The sequence below is a fragment of the Sinocyclocheilus rhinocerous genome, unplaced genomic scaffold, assembly GCF_001515625.1.
Source record: "Sinocyclocheilus rhinocerous isolate Xijiao unplaced genomic scaffold, SAMN03320098_v1.1 scaffold622, whole genome shotgun sequence".
NCBI classification, from domain to species: Eukaryota; Metazoa; Chordata; class Actinopteri; order Cypriniformes; family Cyprinidae; genus Sinocyclocheilus; species Sinocyclocheilus rhinocerous.
The window spans coordinates 241,635-265,445 of NW_015641438.1; the positions used below are offsets into that span (position 1 = coordinate 241,635).

Here is a 23,811-nt window from a genome sequence, read left to right on the forward strand (position 1 = left end):
TAATACTCTAATGAGAGTTATTAGATATGTAGGTGCAATGTTACTTATAGTCAACAGAATGTGTTAAAGGAACCATCAAAATAAAGTGAAACCATAAAATGTTGAATGTTTCTGATATCATAGATGAGGGGCAGTTGTGGCCTAATGGTTAGAGAGTCATACTTGTAATCTGAAGGTCACGGGTTCGAATCTCGGTACCAGCAGGGATTGTAGGTGTGGGGAGTGAATGTACAGTGCTCTCTTCCACCCTCAATACCACTGAGGTGCCCTTGAGCAAGACATTGAACCCCAAACTGCTCCAGCTGGTGCTGGAACAAATGGCTGCCCACTGCTCTGGGTGTGTGTTCACAGTTTGTGTGTAAGTTGTGTTCAGTACTCACTGCTGTATGTGTGAGTATAATATAATAATTAATTTCTGTGATGGCAAAACTGATTTTGTGACAAATTATTATCAATTACTATTGGTGCTCAATTTTTAATGGTTTTTATTATTATCAATGTTGAAAACAGTCTTTACTGTTTAATATTTTTTAAATATGAAAAAAAAAATAGGATTTTTTTGATGCAAAAGAAAAGTGTTTATGTAAAATATTTTTTTAACATTATAAATGTCTGTAATGTCACTTTTAAAGGGGTCATATGATGCGATTTCAATTTTTCCTTTCTCTTTGGAGTGTTACAAGCTCTTGGTGCATAAAGAAGATCTGTAAAGTTGCAAAGACTAAAGGGCTTGCTTGTTTGCTTTTAATATAAAAAGTTATATTTTTGGCAAATATAAAAGCCCCTTCACACCAAAAGCCTCAGGCTGAAGGAAATGCAAATTCACGTCTGTACAGTAGAACACAGAAGAAGAAAGTTCAACACTCTTCAGCAATAAAAAAAAGAAGAAGAAATATTAGTTTATCTTGTGTAATTTCTGCTTATTAGTATGGCTGAATTGGATCACTGAAGGTCAGCAGCAAATAAATGGGATTAAATACTGTTATCAAATAAGCACGTGTCCTATTCTGTGTCCTAAACTCCTGAAACATTGGTGCCTCATATTTTAGAGCAGTTAATGCACTTTGATAAAGAAATCAATCAAAACTGTAAGTGTGTGAAAATATTCAGATGTAACTCCCGTTGTAATCTTTAACATTTTCATAAGTAACTTTAATTAAATTACACACTTTTTCTCAGTAACTGTAACAGATTACAGTTACATTTATTTTGTAATTAAATTACATAATTCCGTTACATGTAACTAGTTAGTTACTCCCCAACACTGAGTATATATTTAAGGTACTCAAAAATGAATGAATACATGAATATTTCCCCCCCTCACACGACTTGCAAAACCTGTTGTTATTTTTAAACAGCAATCTGCAGGGGAAAAAATACACCAGCTTTGGACAGAATTTATATTTGCCATTTCGACCTAAAGGTTTATGATCTGTGTTGTAGCAGCAGCAGCAGCAGTAGTACATCATAAAATGTGCCTTCCTATGAATTTAAATTCAAAACCAAAATGGTATTTTCTTTTCTTAATGGATACCTATGAACTCCTTCACCCAGTATGCAGCTCATGAAGCTGGATGAAAGAAGGTGCTGAGTGAGTAGATGCTGTGATCTTGACAAAAGGTGAAAGCTCAAATTTGATTTCCATTTTCATCATTTTGATGTCTTTATTCTAAACTGTTTAGGTAATGCTGTAGATGTATAAAACTATTCAAACATTTCAGAATCAGAATCAGAATGAGCTTTATTGCCAGGTATATTATATATTATATACACATACGAGGATGTAGATGTTTCATATATAACATCACACCTGCTCCAAAGATGATGCACATTTAGGTCTATTATTACATAAAATGTTATAAATTGAAAGGCAGTTTGTCCACAATAAAAATACATGTTATATGGTATTAGAAACGATTGTCAGTGATTATTGATGATTGTATGTGGTGGTAAAGAAATGAACGACACAGACAAGTCACTAACACAGTATTCATCATCATGAAATCATTAAACTTGCATTGCATAATATGATTGCATTATTCCTTGTTTTCTTTGTTCAGTGAGCATGTTGTTTAAATTGGTCTTCAAGATTTTATAAGAAGTCTCTTTACTCACTAAGGCTGCACTGATTTGATCAAAAATACAGTAAAAACTAAAAATTGTGAATTATTATTACAATTTAAAATAGCTATTTTCTATGTGAATATATTTTCAAATGTAATTTATTGCTGTGATCAAAGCTGAATTTCCATAACTCCATGTCTTCAGTGTCACATGATCCTTCAGAAATCAGTATAATATGCTGATTTTCTTGTAATCAATCAATCAATGCTGAAAACAGCTGTGCTGCTTCGTGATACATTTTTTTTTTCAGGATTCTTCAATAAAAAATAAAAAAATTTTTAAAATGCATTTATTTGAATTTTGAAATCTTTTATCATTTTAAACGCATTCACTGTTACTTTTGAGAAATGTAATTAGTTCTTGCTGAATAAAAAAACACTTACTGACCCCAAACTTTTGAACCGTAGTGTAAATTTGATTGATGTAGGCCTACCTAACGTGCAATGATGTCCAAAATTGAACGAAAGCTAAAATATATTACTTAAACATTTAATTTATAATCTGCCAATACTTAGTTTTGGGTTATGCCTTTTAGTTTCATAATGCTCTTCCAAGAACACGTGGATGATTTGATGGCAGTGGCATTAAGTTAGGTAACATACTTCTTAAAGAGGTCTGAGGAGGGGAAAAAAATAATTTAAACTAATAGACAGAGATTTAATTCACAACAGTCTGTGACATAAACAATTAAAAAAATTATAAGCCAGAAAAAAAAAAATCTGGTTGCTGGATTGTCACCATAGCGTTCATCGCAGCTCCAGCTCATGTCAATGAATGCGTCGGGGAGCGCACACTTCCGCCGCCCCCGCCCCCGCCCGCGCAGTTGCGCACCCGGACCATCTGATCTTTGTCCTACGTAAGACCGTCGCTCCGCCTCGCTCTCCTATCGGACCGTTTCCCCTACCGCATCCATTTTTTGTGCATTCAAGAAATCTCTTGGAGTTAGCAGCAGCAGCGGCGGCAACCAGGAGGGAATCGCGGGGAAGCGATTACCGCAATAAGGGATCGCGCGCCCTACCATTGGACGATGCGCGAGAGCTCTCCGTAAGCGGCAGCAGCCATGGGTTAGACTGCACTCACCATGATTTCGAAATAAAAGGCAAGCGCCCGTTTTGTCTCCACACACATTCGACAGGCATGCTTGGGATGCCCTCGGCTCCCGGAAACGCGAGAAGCCAGAGGGCTTTCTCACACCTTATTCTCAGAAGATGCTTGTTTTTATGAGCCAGCGTGACAAACTACATTTGCACACGCGTTTCCCATGCTGTCACTGGGTTATATTGATTACAGCCAATAATGTACCACTGAATCTTCCATGCACATACACCGGCAGAGTGTGAAGGTGTTAGAGATGAGCTAATGTGTTATTATAAAACCATCAGTTGTCTGCTCTCTTCAGCATCACAGTGCCATTTAGATGAGATCAATACAGTTATGCATCCCATAAACACAAACATTATATAGCAAGAGCACATGTGTAGGCTGCATGGGGTCTCTGCAGATGTACTTAATGTTCATTTATCGCTCTTTCAGCAGCATCTACACCTGAGAATGTCAGCTCGGGGGGCCCCGGCCGCGTCCCCTGCGGCTCCCGCTCCGCCGGACCTGAGCCACCTCACCGAGGAGGAGAGGAAGATCATCCTCTCGGTCATGGAGCGACAGAAGAAAGAGGAGGAGAAAGAGCAGTCCACGCTGAAGTAAGCCAGCTGGTTGTGTTCAGCACCCTTAATAGGGGCCGAGGAGGGCTCTTTGCGGGCTCCCAGTCATTTTCAGCACGACTGTCTCCTGAAATTTAATACGTCTGCTTACGTAGACTGTCAATATTAGGCTGTTGTTGACACGAGCTCGGACAAAACGCCCGGGTTAACCGTCGGAGGGGTCAATGTCACGCGCCTGGCGGCTTTGCGTCGCTCGTGCCGCGTGTGGATGTAGTATTTCGCCTCACTTGTGCTCATTCTGTGCGGCTCTGGTGGGCTGGGTTAGCTGTGGGCGCCATCTTCGCTAAAAATCCCATCAGATATTACTACACGTTTTAATGCGTGCTGTGTCGGATAGGTCAGACGTTAAACATTAACGCGACGCATTTGCGCGATTGCGGTTGCCGTGGCGCGGTGTTTTCAGCACCACGGCGCTGTCCAGTGCTCGCGGTGCGGATGTGTGTTGTGTTTTCTCTGACTCCATGCACGCATGAGCGCCGTGTGTGCTGCTGACGGAAAGCTCAGCCTTTCTGTGTGTGTGCTCGTGTTTGCTTGACATGCATTGTTAATTGCAACGGTGCAACTGTTTATCTTGTGTGTACAGAGATAGCTGACATGATATCAAGCAGTGAAAGCAGTGTCCTGCAGAGTGACATGCTATACTTCCTCCAATTCTGTCTGAAACAGCACTGAAACTGTAAATCTTGTGTAATTACTATATATATATATAATTATGGTTGCACTTTATTTTACAGTACGTGCACTTACCTGTACTTACAGTGTACTTAACTAAGAAAGTACTGGATAATATAAGGTAACTACATGGGTTAGGTTTAGGGGTAGGTTCAGGGTTAGGTTCAGGGTTAGTACCTAATTATTAACCAGTTATTGTAATTAATATAACAATTACATAATATGTACATGCGGAAGAGGACTGTAAAATAAAGTGCTACCCACATTTTATTACAAATTATATTTATATCATATAAATATGTAATTTAATATATAATTTTGAAAAATTGAATATACTTTTTTTATGGTGTGAAATTAAGATTCTGCACTGTTCTGCACTATTTAATATATATATATATTTCTGAATTTTTTTTTTATGGCATGAAACAAAGAAGATTCTGTATTATTTCTAGGTTACTAATCAAATGTAAGTAATTGTATTTTTGACTATATTGGTCAAAAAGTAAAATTTATTTGCACTTGTTGAGTCAAAATGCTATTGTTTTTGTAGCTTAATACAAATTCCAGTACATATTATATTAACAGCGTGAAAAAATAAGCATGATTTGGAAAATATCCCTGTTTTGTTTTAATGCAGCATTTGATCTGCATGAGCTCCGCAAGTTCCTGATAATCCTGTTTTCCAGCATGATTTGAAAAAGATTCAAAAGATCATCTTGTGCTTCAAAGGAATCAAGAACATCTGAGCGTCTGTTCAAAGAGTCACATGATCATGAACTACTCATAACCTGGAGTCCACTGTGTTACAGTCATCTGGTGTTTCTATATATAATCAGTGCTACACACTAGATTTAGCTTTTTTTTAAATATATATACTAGAGACAAACTGAATGCTGAGAATTGATGGTTTTATTGCTCAAGGCACTGGAAAGATTTTTAAATATTTATTTCAACTATCGTATAATTAACCATCTGTTTATCTAGCAGTCTTGTGCTCTGGTTCTGCTTCTTGCCATTAATATTTGCTCTCAGATGCAGTAGGCTCTGTGTTTAGAGCGAGCAGGCATATTATTTACTGGAGTGGCCCAGTTGGCTCTACGTTCCGAGGCTGGACTGAACCCAGTGAACCTCCAGTGCTGTGCCAGTCTGTTTGTAGGCCACCTGACCAGCATCACTGCCAAACAGCGTGAGCTTCAGCTGCGCTACACCTCTGCCACGTGCCTGTTTGTTGATAGAGAGCTGAGACTATTCTCTTATGAACTAACAAACCGAAACTTTTCCTGTATTATCACTTGATAGTCAGTGGATGTGCATGCTGCAGTCTTGACTGTCACACTTCTAAAGTGTACTGTTGGGATACTGCTGTGATTTGATGTCTCAAAACTGTGTTTATCATGCTTTTGTTTTGGCAGATCAGACTGGTTATTCAAAGTTCATGTTTCTGATAAGCCATATCACTTATAGCTCAACATTCTGCATTATGCCAGCATGTCTGGGTTATTGCTGGAATGGTAACTTGAAATTCAGTTTAGTTATTTGTTCATTGTGACAGTACTGTGTCACTGTTTTTTTTTATTTTAATTCTATTCAGCAAGGATGCATTACATTGTATAAAAGTGACAGTAAATACATTTATAAAGTTACAAAAGGTTTTTATTTTAAAGGGGTCATATGATGCGATTTCAAGTTTTCCTTTCTCTTTGGAGTGTTACAAGCTGATTGTGCATAGATAAGATCCCTGAAGTTGCAAAGACTAAAGTCTCAAAACCAAAGAGATATTCTTTATCAAGTTCTTTTGAACTTAATTCATCAGAGGACCCTGAAAAAGTGTATCATGGTTTCCACACAAATATTAAGCAGCACAACTGTTTTTAACATTGATAATAATCAGAAATATTTCTTGATCAGCAAATCAGCATATTATACTGATTTCTGAAGGATCATGTGACACTGAAGACTGGAGGAATGATGCTGAAAATACAGCTTTGATCACAGGAATAAATTACATTTTAACATAAATTCAAATGGAAAACAGTTGTTTTAAGTTGTAATAATATTTCACAATATTACTGTTTTACTGTATTTTTGAGCAAATGGTGAGCATGAGAGACTTTTTTTTTAATCATTACAAAATCTTGCCAACCCAAACTTTTGAACAGTATGTGTGCATATGTTTGAGATTTTCACTTCCACCCCAAACGATCTGTTCACACTCTTCTTGTGTTGAAAGTATAACAGGACATTGATAGTTTAAAAATCAATGCGTTTACTGCCAGACTCAAACACAGCAAAGTAACTTCTGAGTTTGAAAGCTTTTTGTGCATTTAGGACACATTTCAAACTTAAGTGAGATTTTCCAAATAGTCCACATGAATAACTGCTATATTTACATTTACATTCATTTATTAGCAGACACCTTTATCCAAAGCAACTTACAAGTGAGGAATACAACAAGCTGTTGTATTAGTATGTGATTTCAGTTTATTTTACAGTATGTGCACTTACATGTAATTACAGTGTAGGCCTACTTATCTAAGAAAGTACTGGATAATTTAACTACATGGGTTAAGGTTAGGTTCAGGGTTAGTACCTAGTTATTGCCCAGTAATTGCAATTACAATAATAAGTACATAGTATGTACATGTGGAACAGGACTGTAAAATAAAGTGTTACCATGATTTCTCAATGGTGCTAATATCATTAGTACTATTGTTTATGCTTTAAGTTAGACATTTTGGTAACACTTTATTTTACAGCGTCCTTGTTACATGCACTTACTATAGTAATAACAATAAATTATGCCTAATTACATGCAACTAACCTAAAATGTAACCCTCATCCTAAGTCTAACCATATAGTAAGTACATGTAGTTAATTAATGTCACTTAGTACTTCAGTACCAAGGACATCTTAATATATATATATATATATATATATAAATAATCATGTAACAGTGATGTAAAAAATGTAACAGCACACATCTCTCAATAAAATGCATGAGAAATCATTGATGTTGTGAAAACATTGTTTTATTCCGTTGGAGAGACTGTATTTAAAGTTCCTTTAAATGAACTTAATCTCTGTCTACGACTGTATCAGCACCTGACATGACCTTGTTTGACTGACACAGTTTTGTAAGGCCTGTGCCACTGGAGATCTCACAGTCAGTCGGTCAGATGTCAATCTCTCTGATCTGGGTTGGATACTGTGGCTTAATCTGATCGCTGTGCTATTAATTAGTAGTCTGTGCAGTTCACCTGCAGTGCACAAATGTGCAATTAAGTTTCATACGTTCTTAACATCCAAGAAACATATTTTAGAAGAGCTTTCTAGTCTAGTTTCTAAAGTTGATCTTACTTCAAGTTCAAATCAAGCTTGAATTTATAGCATTTGGATTTAAAACATACGTTGAAACACCCATCTTAAAGGGATAGTTCACTCAAAAATGAAAATTCTGTCATCATTTACTCACCCTCGTGTCGTCTCAAACCTGTATGAGTTTCTTTCTTCTGGTTGAGCACGAAAGAAGATATTTTGAAGAATGTTGGTAAACAAAACAGTTAAGTTGCTGGTAGCCATTGACTTCCATAGTATGGAAGCAATAATATGGAAGTCAATGGCTACCGGTGAACTTTCACTTTAAATTTGAACTCGTTTTAGACAAAAAATATTGTATACATTCAGATTAACATCTTTAGCCAGTGCATGTGTAAATATAGGAAATTAAAGTTAAAACAGTTCAACTTTTAAAAACTTGTCTTGGGACCCCTGCCGTTTTGAATGTAGTTTTGCACATCCCTAATATCAGCGGCTGATGCTGAAATGTATTTTGGCAGAGCGTGCTAAAAAAGCAGCGCACAAATGGTCATTTGAGGAGGCGACATGGTGCTTTCTAGAAGATATAAGTCCATATCTTGTGCACTCACTCACTCCTGAGTGTTAAGTGCTCAGAGTGATGATCTATGGAAAAAAGAGGCTTCTTACGAAGATTTGAGAGTTTTTGCTAAGTCAGTCAAGTGCCGGTTAAGTATTAATCAAGTAAGTGCAGACCCACTGCAATATGTTAGAGTTTGTATCTTCGTCTCTGCTTGTCTGTTTTCATAATAGTAGTGCTGAAGTCTCACACACACTCTGCTTTAAGACGTGTCTGCTGGGTTTGTGCTCAGATAGAGAACGAAACAGTGTTGTGGTCTGATAAACCTCTGATGCTGGAAAAACTCTCATCCCTTGTTGACAACAGATGTTATTTTAGAGATTCTTTCTCATATTCCAGTTTATTGTGCAGAGTCAGCTTTAAGCTATTCATAGGTAGCCTTGAGTATGAACAAGCGGCTCTTTCAAAACTTTCTTTGCTTGTTTGACCATCCCGACTTGCCAGCTTTTGAAATTACATAGAAATATCCTAAGTGTGTCAAAATAAATAAATAAATAAATAAATCACTCATCGTGTAACATAAATGTAAACTATAATAAATCTTCATTTAATTACGGTTAACATGCAATTAAGTGTCTGAAAACATTACATTGAGTTCATACTTCAGTATATTCTTTTAAAGTATAATATTTCTGTAATAAGGTATTTTTTAAAAGGTGTGCTAAAGTGAACTTGTTTTCACAAGGGTAATAAAAAAACAATGCAGAAAGAATAGGAGTTAATAATAAAAAATAAAATAAAGCAATTAAAAACAAGTTATTTATTTTATGAGACTACTTCTAGTTTACTACAATGTAAAAAATTTTTTTTAATTCATTACAATTACAATTCATTTAATTCATCATTTTTCAAAGTTCAACTGCATTATTTGCAGCTATATGTTTCTTTGTAGCTATATGTGAAACATACACTGTAAGAAATAAATCTGTAAAATAACAAAAATAAAAAAATAGTGGCAACTCATTACTGGAACATTATCCATTAATTTTACAGACATTTCCGTTAACTCTAAAACGCAATGCAATGCGGTGTGAATTTCAAAATACAGGTAAAAATAAAAATAAAAATACAGAAAAATCCTTCAAATGAATACAGTCCATTGTGCTATATTTTTACAGTTTATTTAGAGTCTACTAGCAATTTCTGAGTGATGACTGTTTCACAGTAAATCCTACACCAATTTCTTTTTCAGTGTAAGCATCTAGCATTATGGCACATACTGTATATGCCTGCAAGTATGTGCTGCTCACGGTTCAGTAGAATTCGCAGAGCATGATGCAAACTACTATGCAAACTTCACACAACGAAATGTGATGCACACTTCTTCATCTGTGCTGGGATTGAGCCTGTTATGTCAGATAACTGCTGTGTTTGGTTCAGGCTCTGGTCTGGTAATGTAACTGTTGCTTGGCGTCAGGTAGGGGTGTGCGATATATATCGTCTGCGATAATATCGTAATTGTTGTTTTAACGATGTGCAATTTGACATTATCGAGTATTTTGCAAAAACCATTCAAAACACCTGTACAGAGTGCACGCACACATTACGTGAAGTCTAGACTAGTGCGCGTGCGCACTTAGAGTGCGTTCTGTCACTGCATGATTCAATTAAAATACATTTAGAATGATCACAAAATTCAAGATATGGGGACAGAAAATGTATATATTTATATAATCTCATATAGTTAATCAACAAAGAGTGCCGTTTTTTTCTCCAAATGATTACAAACGTAATATTGATTTTTTACAACAGTTCAAAAAACAAGAAGTTAATTAAGAGACGAAACTTATTGGAAAAGATGAATTTCTATCAGAGTGAACGGACCACCACACAGAATATGAAGAATATCAAAAACTTTAGGAGTGAGCTGTCCACGGTAGTCCTTAAGATACCAGCACAATAACACACTCAGCAAAATATCGTCTAATTATCGTTATCGATAAAATCCAAGAAAATATCGAGATATTATTTTTTGTCAGTATCGCACACCCCTAGCGTCAGGTAGAGTCACATATGAAATTAATTACTGCAAAACGCCTGTCACCGCTGTGCCATTGGGTCAGACACTTAACCCCTGCATGCTCCAGCGGGACAGTCCCGGAAATTAGCGCACCGTAATTTGCTTTGGAAAAACCCGTCTGTTAAATGACAAATAAACTTGTCTGCATAAAAACACATTGCTGTATCTATGTGCGTTCAGCTTTAAATTCAGAGTCTGGATTGGCTTCTTTGCACATCTGAGCTGCAGTTTGAATGGACTGCATGTCTTCTTAATTGCGTCATAAAGTGACATAACACACAAAGACAGATTTAAGAGAGATAGGCCTTTGGGTATTCCTCTAGACAGCACACCGAGTGAGTGCAGCGTTTAAGAATTAGGGAACGTTGTGCCTCTTGTGCAGTGATGTCATTGATTGTTCAGTCATTCAGCTGCTCTGTGATTGGCTGCCTGGTCAGATACACTTAGCTACTTAATGAATTTGCTTAACATATTTAATGGAAATTTGTGAGTTTATTATTTTTTATATTATGTAATAAATGTATGAATAATAAAGGATGTGTTTTATATTGTTATATTCAGTTGCTCTGTGATTTGCAGTTTCATCTACTGTACAGTCGGCTACTTTTGCTTTAAATGGTCCGTCACTTGACAAACATCAGAGTAAAGCCACAAGGCATATTCTATTCACACTCCATTCAAACATTATTACACAACATGGTAACACCTGAAGTTGGCATTACCCTGATATATACCTGATATCACCCTATATATATTTTTTATTTTTTATATTTTTTATAATATATTTCTTTTTTCTGCATGAAAATGTAAAATGTTTACATTTGTCCATTGTGGTACAATGTTGCCTTGAGGCAACAAACGTTTAATAAATACATCAATTTTAAAATTATGAAAATGTTTATTGATACTGTAACAGTGTCCAATTTTAAGCAAGAAAAAACATCACAAATATTTTTTTCCTAATTGATATCATATTGCATGCCACACAGGGTTAATAATGGTAACACTTTATTTTGATAATCCACTTTAGATATTCGACTAACTACAAGTATCTTTGAAACATGTCAACTAGCAGTCATTAGAGTATTAGAAGACTGTCTGCTTGATATCTGTTTATTTTGATAGACAACAGACATTCAGCTGACTATAAGTAACTGTGCAAGTACTTATTCTACTAACCCTAACAGTCTACCAGTACTCTAACAAGAGTTAGTTGACATGTAGTTAGTAGAAAGTCTAAAGTGGACTATCGAAATAATATAAAAGTGTAACCTGAATAACTGGGGATTTTGGAGAACCATTCTGCATCCAAACTGGCTTTATATTAAAAGTCAAGCTAAATTCCCCTCCTCACGATGTTCAGAATATCTGGATCACACTCTCAATATCTCCATAATATCTGAATGAGCTGAACACTGCTGATCTAATGAGGACAGAAGATGTGCATAGGCCCTAAATGCAACACTTGTGTGCTGCTTTACTGCATACTGGGCGGTATTTGCTGTACACTGCATACTAGTTTGAAAAACTGTACTGTACATACTGCATCATGCAGGTATTCCCTGCATGCAGAGCGCACATACTGTACACAAATAAATACTGCATATTGAAGAAGCAGCAGGAGTAGTGCTACAGTGGTGTAAGTGCACTTGATCTCTGCGTCTGAGCTGCATTAGGACTCAATGTCGGGCATTTAGAAGCGCTGGTGCTGATTGGCTGATCACAGCTTGTAATCTCTTTACGTGTTCAGAGAGACACAGTGTTTAGCTGGACAAACCTACTGTACACAGGGGTTTCCACTGCACACCACACAGGACTGGACTGCTCTTTGACCATAAACTATTTCCATATGACAGTCCGGGAATTTCATTTTTTTCCCTGGTATGCTGTAAACACATCTCTGTCAATGAGCTTTTATGAGACCTCAATTTCAAGTTGAGTCTTATGCCAGGTCCGCTGTGTGAAGACGTTGTGTAACAGGATTAACACTTATAGTAACCTATGCTCATTGGCTCAGCCTTAAAAAAGTTGCTATATAAGTACTGTATACTTCTTTTCACTCAGACTAGTGTATACAACAACAGTACAGTAATTGCATTTTTTTCAGTTGCATGTGATTATAGTATAGCCTTGTACATGGTTTACTATTAAATATACTATATTAAAAATGCAACATTAAAGAATTCAAATTTTACTATTCTACATTAGATGTAGATCCAGATATAGTCTAATTTTTTTTTTATCCAGTTATCTGTAAAATATCTTTAACTTATGTAAGTCTGGACAAATAATAATAATAATAATAATAATAATAATAATAAAACAAATTAATAAAAAAAAAATCATTGAAATTTATGGTGAAAAAATGTCAGCTGTGGTTGCTGGAACTTTGCTGTAAACAAATATGGTATAGCAACATTTTAGGTTTTACGAATTGAATTAAAATTTACATGAAAATAATGTGTATTTCATTAACTGATATAAAGTAAATTTTCCAACCTACTAAAATCTTTTTTAGAAGGTTGTACCTTTATAATATACTGACAACCACTATAAAAATACAGCTGGTAATGAGAAAGTCACATGATGAATCAAAGTTTATCACAAGCTTTTCCACATGCTGAAGTAAACACTAATATATCGGTGCACATAATGTCGTACACACACACACACACACACACACACACACACACAAAAATATATATATAAATAATTTTTGTCACTATGAATAAACCACAGTTATTGTACTTACAAAAGCCATTTATGATCTCTTAAAATGAATCTGTAAATGTGAGCTGTCACAGATAATTCTGGCACTGCAAATTTGTTTTTAACTGTAAATTATTTACAAAAACTGTAAATTCACAGTATTTACTGTAAATGTTTCTGAAACGTGCCGCTAGATTTATTAATGTTTCACTATAGTAAGGAAACTTACTGTTAAACAATTGAAAGATTTTTACCAAAGCATTTTTACAGTCTATTACTGTTAAAATTACAAACATTTTTTATAGACATGAAAAAGAAATAACCAGTTTATTCATTAATGTGGAAGGCCACATCAAGCACATTGCTTTGTGGGATATGGTGTTTCATGCAGTGCATCCTGGATGTATACTACAATATGGTGACTGTATGCATACAGAAAATTTGCATAATATTGCGTATGGTGTGCATACTGTATGCTGCAGAACTAGTGAGAACAGTATGGAAATGTGCTACTGTTTGCTGAGCATTGTGGGTGTGGAGATCTGTGGATCTCAAGTTATAACGATGTTGGTAAATTTGAGTTCTCAGCGATGTGTTAATTGTACAGTATATTTAGGTCAGGTGTGGTTTGCTAATTAACATTAGTGGTATTCTACACAGAAGGTCTTAAGATTAAAGATTAATATTATAGCATATTACACACAATACCAAAAGTCACATATAAGGCAAAACAGTTCTGTTTCTTTTTATTTATTCTCTTTATGTTAAAATGTTTCATTATATGATTTTCATATTCATGTTGGTTTATGTATTTTTGTCTTTTTTTAATTTATGTTTATTTATATAATCATCTACTTATTTATTAGGGCTGCCAGTAGATTTATCTTATAATTTTCTGGAGTTACTTCTTCTCAGATGCTGAAATTGATCAATTTTGTATCAAAATACAAGCAAGGCAAGGCAAGTTTATTTATATAGCATATTTCATACACAATGTAATTGCTTAACATAATAAAATAAAATAAAAATGATTATAAAACAATCACAACAGATGCATAAGAAATAAGCAAAACAATAAAAGATGAGAATAATATACTGAAAATACCAAAAATATTTCCATTTTAAGATACAGAATCATCTGTAGTGCGTTTATCATTTTTACTACAGTCCTCTCGTGAAATCTCCAGCTCACTTGTACCATCTGAACCACTGGAGAAACACCAACCATCCACATTTCAAACTTCAAAAGTTTGATGATTAAATTAGCAAATTTACATTAGCCTAAGCAAATGTATAATTCTTAAAGGAATAGTTCACCCAATTATTAATAACATTACATTTCATGCAATAAATGCTATTTATTGTCATTTTAGCATGATTTGAAAGACTCTTAAAGGGATAGTTCCCCCAGAAATGATAATTACCCCATGATTTACTCCCCCTGAAGCCATCCTAGGTGTATATGACTTTCTTCTTTCAGACGAATCCAATCTGAGTTATATTAAAAAATGTCCTGGCTCTTCCGAGCTTTATAATGGCAGTGAATGGCTGTTGAGTCCAATAGAAGTCCAAAAAAAGTGCATCCATCCATCATAAAAAGTCCTCCACATGGCTCCGGGGGTTAACAAAGGTTAATAAATTCCTCCTGAAGTGAATCAATGCGTTTGTGTAAGAAACATATCCATATTTAAAATTTTATAAACTGTAATCTCTAGCTTCCACTAACTTTTGTACGCACATTCACAAAAGAGTGGCATTCTAGCGGATGGCGTAGGACATATACTAGCATAGAATATGCTAGTCTCGCGAGAACCAAGTTTTGTTAACAGCAAAGGAAAACCAGTCTCCTCTTGGCTTATATCGAAATCCTCCGACATTTTCCTTTACAAATCCTCATTTTGTACTTTTAATTAGTGACCAGTGTTTTGCTCTCTCCTCCGTCCTGCACCATCTACTGAAACGCCACTCTCTTGTGAACGCATGAGCGACGGTTAGCGTAAGCTAGAGATTACTGTTTATAAAGGTTTAAATATGGATTTTTCTTAGGCCGTTATTCACCCCCCGGAGCCGTGTGAGGCACTTTTTATGATGGATGGATGCACTTTTTTGGGCTTCAAAATCTCAACACCAATTCACTGCCATTATAAAGCTTGGAAGAGCCAGGACATTTTTTTTATATAACTCAGATTGGATTTGTCTGAAAGAAGAAAGTCATAAACACCTAGGATGGCTTCAGGGGGAGTAAATCATGGGGTAATTTTCATTTCTGGGGGAACTATCCCTTTAAGGGTCTTTCAAATCATGCTAAAATGACAATAAATAGCATTTATTGCATGAAATGTAATGTTATTAATATAATAATAATAAATATTTAATACGTTGACATTCATTTGGCAGCCTTAATATTTATTTATTATTTTAGTTTTCTGACTTAGTTATGCCATGATTTCATTTGTTTCTGCTTCATCAGTGTTTGATTTAGTCTCTTGTTTTGCCCTGTGTGTGTGCTGAGCTGTTGAACATGTCTTTTTAGGGAACCTCCTAAAGAAGACACAAAGCCTCAGCCAGCTCAGTGAGTACAAGACAACTCTTCCAGCGTACTTTGAGCTCTCAGCCTTCCTTTTCCACCCTTTGCTGTCTGTGACACATACCTGAGAGCTGACCTGTGATCAGTTATTTGGCTCTATGATGTCCTGTAGTCGGTTACTTTTGTATAGCATCACCTCTACTTTTCTTAATACAGTGCTTTTACTGAAACTGTTCCTGCTTTCTCTCCCCTTACTAACCTTTTAATCCATTCAGTAGCACATTCGTGTTGCTCTAGTGATCCATGTGTACATGTCAGCTGCTCCTCCACAATGCTCCAGTAATACAGCACTACTGTCCTCTTGTGATTCATACTCAGCTGCTGTCGTATTGTGTCTTCTTTCTCCTCTCTCAGTCCTAATGCTGCTGTTTCTCCGATCACTCATCTCTCGTTAGTCAATTCTAATGCAGTACTCTCTTGTTTGTCAGTAAAACTATGTGAGCATCCTTCAAACAAGATCAGTTTACTTAAGTTAAAATGGCATTAGACTTGTTTTAAGAGACTATATATTTAACAAAGATATTTTAATTTGTAAAAAGTATTTTTTTAATTTAATTTTTAATAGTATACCTTAGTAAATTTTGGTATCGGTAATTTATTTTTTAAAACAAAATAACAAAAACAATGATCTAAAAGGTTTAATGTCTGTTGTTCCGAAGTACATGTTTTAAGGGTGTTTAGATATAAAAAAATAAAAATACAGATTGAAATTTTTTTCCAATTTTTTTTTTGCAGTGTAAAAATTGAATTATTTATTTATTACATTTTAAAATGATTTGTAAAGTTAAAGTTATTTTTGTGGAACCCATGACATTTTTCAGCTGACCCTTTTGGCCAATTAATGCATCCTTGCTAAATAAAAAATATTTCATTAATTCATAAATACTTACATACATAATCTTATTAACTCCAAACGTTTGAACCGTAGTTCAAACATTGATAGTCTATTCAAAATTGAAACTCTGCTCACTATTATGTCATTCTAAACCTGTTTGACTTTCTTTTTTAGAACACAAAAGGAAATATTATATCCTAGCTGAAAAAGAGCAGCGTAAACAGTCTGTTCAACATCCCCTTTTGTGTTCAGGTTTGCAGTGACATGAAGGTGTGTAAATGATGAATTTTCCTTTTTGGATGAACTGAAATTAACAGCTAGAAGATTCGACACACACACACTTACAAACAGTTGCAATCAAACATTACAGCACCGTTCAACAAAATGTTTTGGGATTCCTTGGTGTCGTCCTAGCAAATGAGGAAGAGAGAGAAACACATCCCTCGGTTCTTGCCACTTGATGTTGCTGTGCTTGTCTGAACAGGTGGAACCCTTTCAGTGGAATCACTGAGCTGGTTAGTAATGTTCTTCAGCCCCAGTCAAAGTCCACCAGTGAGGAGCAGCCAAAGCCGTAAGTACAGTTGATACTGAAAGTGCTGCTGAAAGTAGATGGCGACAAAGATGTATTTTAAGATAAATTTGCTGAAAATGTACTCACCCTCAGGCTGTTGTTTCTTCATCCGATTTGGAGAAATGTAGCATTTCATCACTTGCTCACCAATGGATCCTCTACAGTGAATGGGTGCCGTCAGAATGAGAGTCCAAACAGCTGATAAAAACACCACAATAATGATTAAATAATTCTCTCCTGATTCAGTCAAAATGACTTTTTCACTGGAGGAAGCATTATTATGGATAGAGGACTCATATTTACGCCAGAGGCAGCGGTTTGAAGTTAAAAATGTCTTAATGATGGATTTGTTTCTTACAAACATGCAGCATTTCACTTCACGTGGGTGGTGAGGCGGCACGGCTGCAGCGTGGATGAATCTAATGTTTTGAGGAGTATGTGTGGCAGTCAGTCACCGCACCGGTGTGGATATTTACTGTACTTCGCAATCACAGATTCTAGCCTATGTCTTGGAATATATGACTCAAATAAGCATTTTCACCGGATATTGTCATCTGAACAAGTGTATGATTCTTTAGGGTCTTCATGAAATGTCTGTAACATACTTTGGTTAAAATTCATCAATGGTCGTGTAAAACAACACCCTTTTTCCTTAGTCAAAAACAGCTCTGTTCAAAGCGAGCCGTTTCGGTGCATGTCTCTTTAAATGATAATGAGCTACTGCTCACCCCGCCCCTCTCTTCCGTTTTGTGTGTATTCGGTGGTGTGTTACCATCAAAAATAAAACTAATCCACTGCGTCCTCAGTGGCTCTGATGTCGGGAGAAAATGAAGACTCTTATGTTCACATCCAACTACAAAACACCTGGACTCATATTCATGAAAATTCTCAGAGCAAAGAGTTGTCCTAGTGACAAAATTCAAAGAAAAATTTGTAGAAAAGTGGCCGTTTCCCCTTAAAATGAAAGAGAAGATCCTAGTAAAGATAAAAGAGATTCACAAAGCATCTTAACCCTTAAAAGAGCTCTTAAGGTCCAAAAGTGTTAGGAGTAGAGAGGAGGACTTTTAAGAGGCTTAAGAGTTTCTTTAGCAGAGGAGAAAATAGCCGAAAGACGGAGAGGGAGAAGAAATGTGTTGCTTAATTAGACACTAGATTAGATCGTGCAACAGGGATCATGTTTGTGACCGGTCTTATTAGAGACACAACAACATCTATATATATATATATATATATATATATAGATAGATAGATAGATAGATAGATAGATTACCAAATCATTTTTTATGTTTCTGTAATGGTTAATCCACCGGTATGTGTAAGCTCTTTAGTCACAGTAGTTAGGATTTAATGGGTCGGCCCCGCCTCCTCACTAAGATGAAAGTTTTTGTCTTTTCCTCGCTCAGAGTTGCTCTCAGATTGGTCCTGAATCCCTCTTAAAGCTGCAGTCCGTAAATTTTGCCTCTTTGTCGCCATCTCTGTTTGAAAACATGGAATTGCAGCTGTGTGCAGAATTATCTAGCTTGTGTGGGTGGTGAGGCGGCACGGCTGCAGCGCGGATGAATCTAATGTTTTGAGGAGTATGTGTGGCAGTCAGTCACCGCACCGGTGTGGATATTCTACCCGTACCACTCAAATTAGAAAACATTATTATAAGCTAAACGTTGTGAATCGGGTTAAAGTAAGGCGATAGTTTTGAACACTGGCTGGTTATGTACTTGCTCAAATATTGATTTCGTATCATTTTTAACCAATAAAAGTTACGGACTGCAGCTTTAAGATAAGATTCCTAGTTAGAATTGCGGTTAGCTAAAATTAGGAGCTTTCTGAGAGGATTCTTAGAAGCTTTAAGAATACAGGCCCTGGCATTGCTTACGAGATATTGCTGTCACTACAGCTGCTTGAGCGTGGAGAAAATAGCGGACAGCGTACAACTGGCTGAGGGTGGAAATATGCTAATACTGGAGTCCGTCAGCGGCCATGGGCGGGGCCTGCGCAATATGACGTCATAATGCTCAGAAAATCAAAACGGCTTGATAATTGAGACTGTTTAGGTTTTTTGGGGATTAAAAAAAAAAGGAGTGAATGGATTCTTATCATTGTAGGGTGGTTGTGTCCAAACACTGCTAAGACACATTTATATGCAAACACCATGTAAAAGTGAATTTTGCATCCGGTGTCCCCTTTAACTGATGGACTGGAGTGCTGTGGATTACTTGTGGATTATTGTGATGTTTTTATCAGCTGTTTGGACTCTCATTCTGATTCACTGCAGAGGATCCATTGGAGAGCAAGTGATGAAATGATACAATTGTCTAAATCTGTTCCCATGAAGAAACAAACTCATCTACATCTTAAGTAGCCTGATGCTGAGTACATTGTCAGCAAATTTTCATTTTTGGTGAACTATTCCTTTAATCCAGTTGGGCCAAGCAAAACTGGTGTGGTGCTCTAGTGGGTTAGACCCCATATATAGTGAATGGTTTGTCACTATATTTATACTACAAAAGAAATGAGTAACATTTTACTTGAAGCCTTTATGTACAGTATAATGCATTATATCTTCTCATAAAGTCAAAATGAATTATAATATCTGCAGATTCCTTGTTACATCTGGTTGTTTGTCATGTGTTTGAATGCGTTATACTTTCTAAAGGTGTAACAATGAATAGATCAGTATTATGATGCATTATAACTGTGGTTACAATTATTCATGGGATCATACAATGCATTATAAGGTGCATTACAATGCTCAATTAATGCATTAAAAATATGTTTATAATGCATTATATAAAAAGGCTTCAAGTAAAGTGTTACCAAGAAATGCTCCGGGCTCAAAAGTACCCATGGCTGCATTAGCAGGGCAGATCATGTGAAAGTTACCATGTGCACATATAGATAAAAACACTGCCAACCGTATGTGCGTACTAAAGTTGTTATGCTTGAATGGACCGTCTTGTCAATCTACTAAATTGTATGTCATCACAACACGCTCAATCCATTAGCCACGCATGACCAATGACACCAGATGCGGAGAGACAGTGTCGGATCGTTTCAGTGTGGACGCCATCGATTTTCTGGGACTCAAACTGAATGTCATGATGTGTAGTGCATGTACAGTAAAACCCGTCCCTGTCACATACTTCACTGCTCCAAGCGACTTTAAAACAATGGAAAACGCCCTCCGCATCAATAAACTTCTGATGAGTAAGTGTTTGCTCGGGATAGACTATTGATCGAGTCTGTCTGCATTAGGTTTGGATCTTGTCAAGCAGGCACACTCTCTCATCCCCGTGTTTTACGAGTCTTATTAAAGTATTAGACGCATCCTATCAGTGGGTCTCGTTTCAATATGGTTTGACTGATGAATGTAGATTAGGAATAGAAGTGTCAAGCCTATTATATTAATGCAATTACTACAGAATAAAGAACTTAAGTCATGTTTACATCCCCAGTGCTCTCTTAAAACCCAAAGAACCACAACACTCATGTACCAAACAATTACCTTGTTTTATACACTCTCAGAAATAAAAGTACAAAATCTGTCAATGGGGCGGTACTCTTTCAAAAGGTACTAATATATGTACCATTTAGGTACTAATATGTACACTGTAAAAAATGATTGTGATTTTAACAGTAAAAGACTGTAAAAATGCTACAGTAAACACCTGTTAACTGGATAATAGTAAGTTTCCATACTATATACGGTGAATAAATGTAATTACATTTAATGTAATTTTACAGTAAAATACTGTTAGGTACTAATATGCATAACTTAGGAGTAGATAATAGTGTGTAGTTACTATTTGCACTTGAATGCAGAACAAAATAGTGTTATTTTAGTAAAATTGATTTACTATTACACTATTTATTCATATTTGGATTAGGTTTTATTTTCATTTTTCAGTTTTCATTTTAATTTTGATATCTTTAGTAGTTTGGTGTTTTTATGTGCTTTTGTCATTTTTATTAGTTTTTTATTTCTCTTTAGCTTTAATTTATTTTTATTTCAGTTTAGATTTAATCATTTTACAACTTCAACTTATTTATTTCAGTTTAAACTTTATTTCAAGGCAACATTTCTCTTTTTTAAGTTTATCGCCTGATATTTATATTTTATTTTGTTTCAGCTTTATTTCAATTTACAAAAAAAGATTTGTAATAGTTTTAGTTGACAGCAACAAAAAGTGGTACAAATTGGGGTTTTATAACTTTTTTTTTTTTTTTTTTTTTGAAGCAAGGAAGCCATGAATCTCACATTCACTGAACAGCTTTCAAGCTATAATATATAATACAACAGGAAAAGTATAGCTAGTTGTAAACATGAAAAGTTTAACCTGAGAAAACACATTTATTTTATATTTTGGTGAATTTGTATGATTTGTACTATTTGGCGTATGAGAGAAAAAAAAAAAAGTATGATATTTAGAAAAAAGCCAGCATGAAGGTCTATCCCTAAACTTAACCCTGGTGTAAAAAAAATGTAAGAAAACATATGAATGAGATCATACAAATTCACAACCAATGCACCAAGATAAAATAGTTTTTAATAGCCATGAGAGTTTGAAAAGTCAATCCATTTCCTCAATCTCAATCATTTTAGTTTAGAACCTTTTACAGTTATTTATTTATACAATATGTAAAGTTTATTTCTAGAAAATAATTATTGTTATTATTAAACATTTTTAATTACATGACTGTACTCAGGCATGCCCTCAAAATTGCTACCCTCATAAACAATCATAAAACAGCTCATAATATTTAGTTTGACCTCTCGAGCTGGACAAAAAGAACGTTTTCTTAAAGTTATATACTTCTTTTCACAAGATTTCACAATAATTTTTTCCAAGTATCACACTCTATTTTGCATCCTATTTGTGGAAATTCTTCTCTTTTTTTTGCAGTAACATGCAGGAGGATATGCTGAACATGACAGCACTCGAGTGGCTGAATTATTCTCATATTCCTGATGAGTTTTGCACTTATGTTAATTAACAGGTGTCACACCTGTCACAGCACAAACTCAGACTGATCCAGGAGCAGCTCTTCACACCTGACACCGTAAATCAAGAAAACACTAAATGTCCGTCTCTGCTCTCCACAGGAAGCTGCACCAGCAGTTTGAGATGTACAAGGACCAGGTGAAGAAGATCGGAGAGGAGGCTCAGAAGAACCCGGAGCAGAAGGGAGACTCACCCACCTGTGGGATCTGCCACAAAACCAAGTTTGCCGATGGCTGCGGCCACGTCTGTTCTTATTGCCAAACCAAGTTCTGCGCGCGCTGCGGAGGACGCGTCTCCCTCCGCTCCAACAAAGTATGTCTGACTTCTCCCTCTCACCATAGAGTCTGTAGATTATACAAAGACCTCATTTATGTGGCCCTGTGTCTGTATGCTGTATTTCTACATCTTTCATGTTGTATCTGGATTTGGCAGCTTTTGATCACACAGTAAGTGCACCATTTAATCGCGTGACCACAAGAGGGTGCTGAAATGTAACAAGAAAATAAAGCCCCAAAATATTCCAATATCTGAGTGTCTCCCTAACTGCTGCTGTTGTCTGCCTCCACAGCGCTTGATCTCATGTATAAACAAACTATATGACAGAATATATTATACAGAGCTGGGTGGATTACTTACAAATTGTATATATATATATATATATACACACACACACACACACATATACAGTGGTGTGAAAAAGTGTTGGCCCCCTTCCTGATTTCTTATTTTTTTGCATGTTTGTCACACTTTAATGTTTCAGATCATCAAACAAATTTAAATATTAGTAAAAGATAACACAAGTGAACACAACATGCAGTTTTTAAATGAAGGTTTTTATTATTAAGGGAAAACAAAACCCAAAACTACATGGCCCTGTGTGAAAAAAGTGTTTGCCCCCTAAACCTAATAACTGGTTGGGCCACCCTTAGCAGCAACAACTGCAATCAAGCGTTTGCGATAACTTGCAATGAGTCTGTTACAGCGCTGTGGAGGAATTTTGGTCCACTCATCTATGCAGAATTGTTGTAATTCAGCCACATTGGAGAGTTTTCGAGCATGAACCGCCTTTTTAAGGTCATGCCACAGCATCTCAATAGGATTCAGGTCAGGACTTTGACTAGGCCACTCCAAAGTCTTCATTTTGTTTTTCTTCAGCCATTCAGAGGTGGACTTGCTGGTGTGAATGTTCTTTTTAGCAACATCATATGACCCCTTTAGTGAAACCAGCACAGGCTGTTCAGTACTGTTTCCACTAGTGGGCATCGTCTCCCATTATACTCCACACAGTGATTCAGGCCTTTCCTCTTGATTTCAAACACCTATTATAATTTTTTTGTCTGACTGCAGTTTTGTCTTACAGTAGTCAGTAAACCATTGAAGTTTAGACTTGAATACGTGAATCAATACTAATATTACAGTTCATTTCTCTCTGTTCCTCTCTTTTTCTTTTTTTATCTCTCGCTCACGTTCCATTTCATCGCACTCTCACTTTCTCGCATACATTTACTGCAGGGGGACAAATTGTTCTGCAGCTTCTCATTTTCTTAGTGTTTATTTTCTGTTTATGGTTTTATCATTATGTTTAAATTCTCACAAGCCCTTTTATCATGGACCATTAATATTGTAAAAGTTGAATTATAA

General features: G+C 35.9%; 1 protein-coding gene across 1 annotated transcript in view; it reads left to right on the forward strand.

Moving 5' to 3' along the window:
• The first annotated feature begins 2,993 nt into the window (after positions 1–2,993).
• Positions 2,994–23,811, forward strand: part of rims2b (regulating synaptic membrane exocytosis 2b) — a 170,119-nt gene continuing 149,301 nt past the window's right edge. Inside the window, exons 1-5 of the mRNA XM_016571540.1 lie at positions 2,994–3,223; positions 3,658–3,821; positions 15,711–15,749; positions 17,084–17,170; positions 22,272–22,482. Coding sequence (XP_016427026.1) covers positions 3,676–3,821; positions 15,711–15,749; positions 17,084–17,170; positions 22,272–22,482 — 483 coding nt within the window. The 5' untranslated portion in view covers positions 2,994–3,223; positions 3,658–3,675. The remainder of the gene's footprint in view (positions 3,224–3,657; positions 3,822–15,710; positions 15,750–17,083; positions 17,171–22,271; positions 22,483–23,811) is intronic.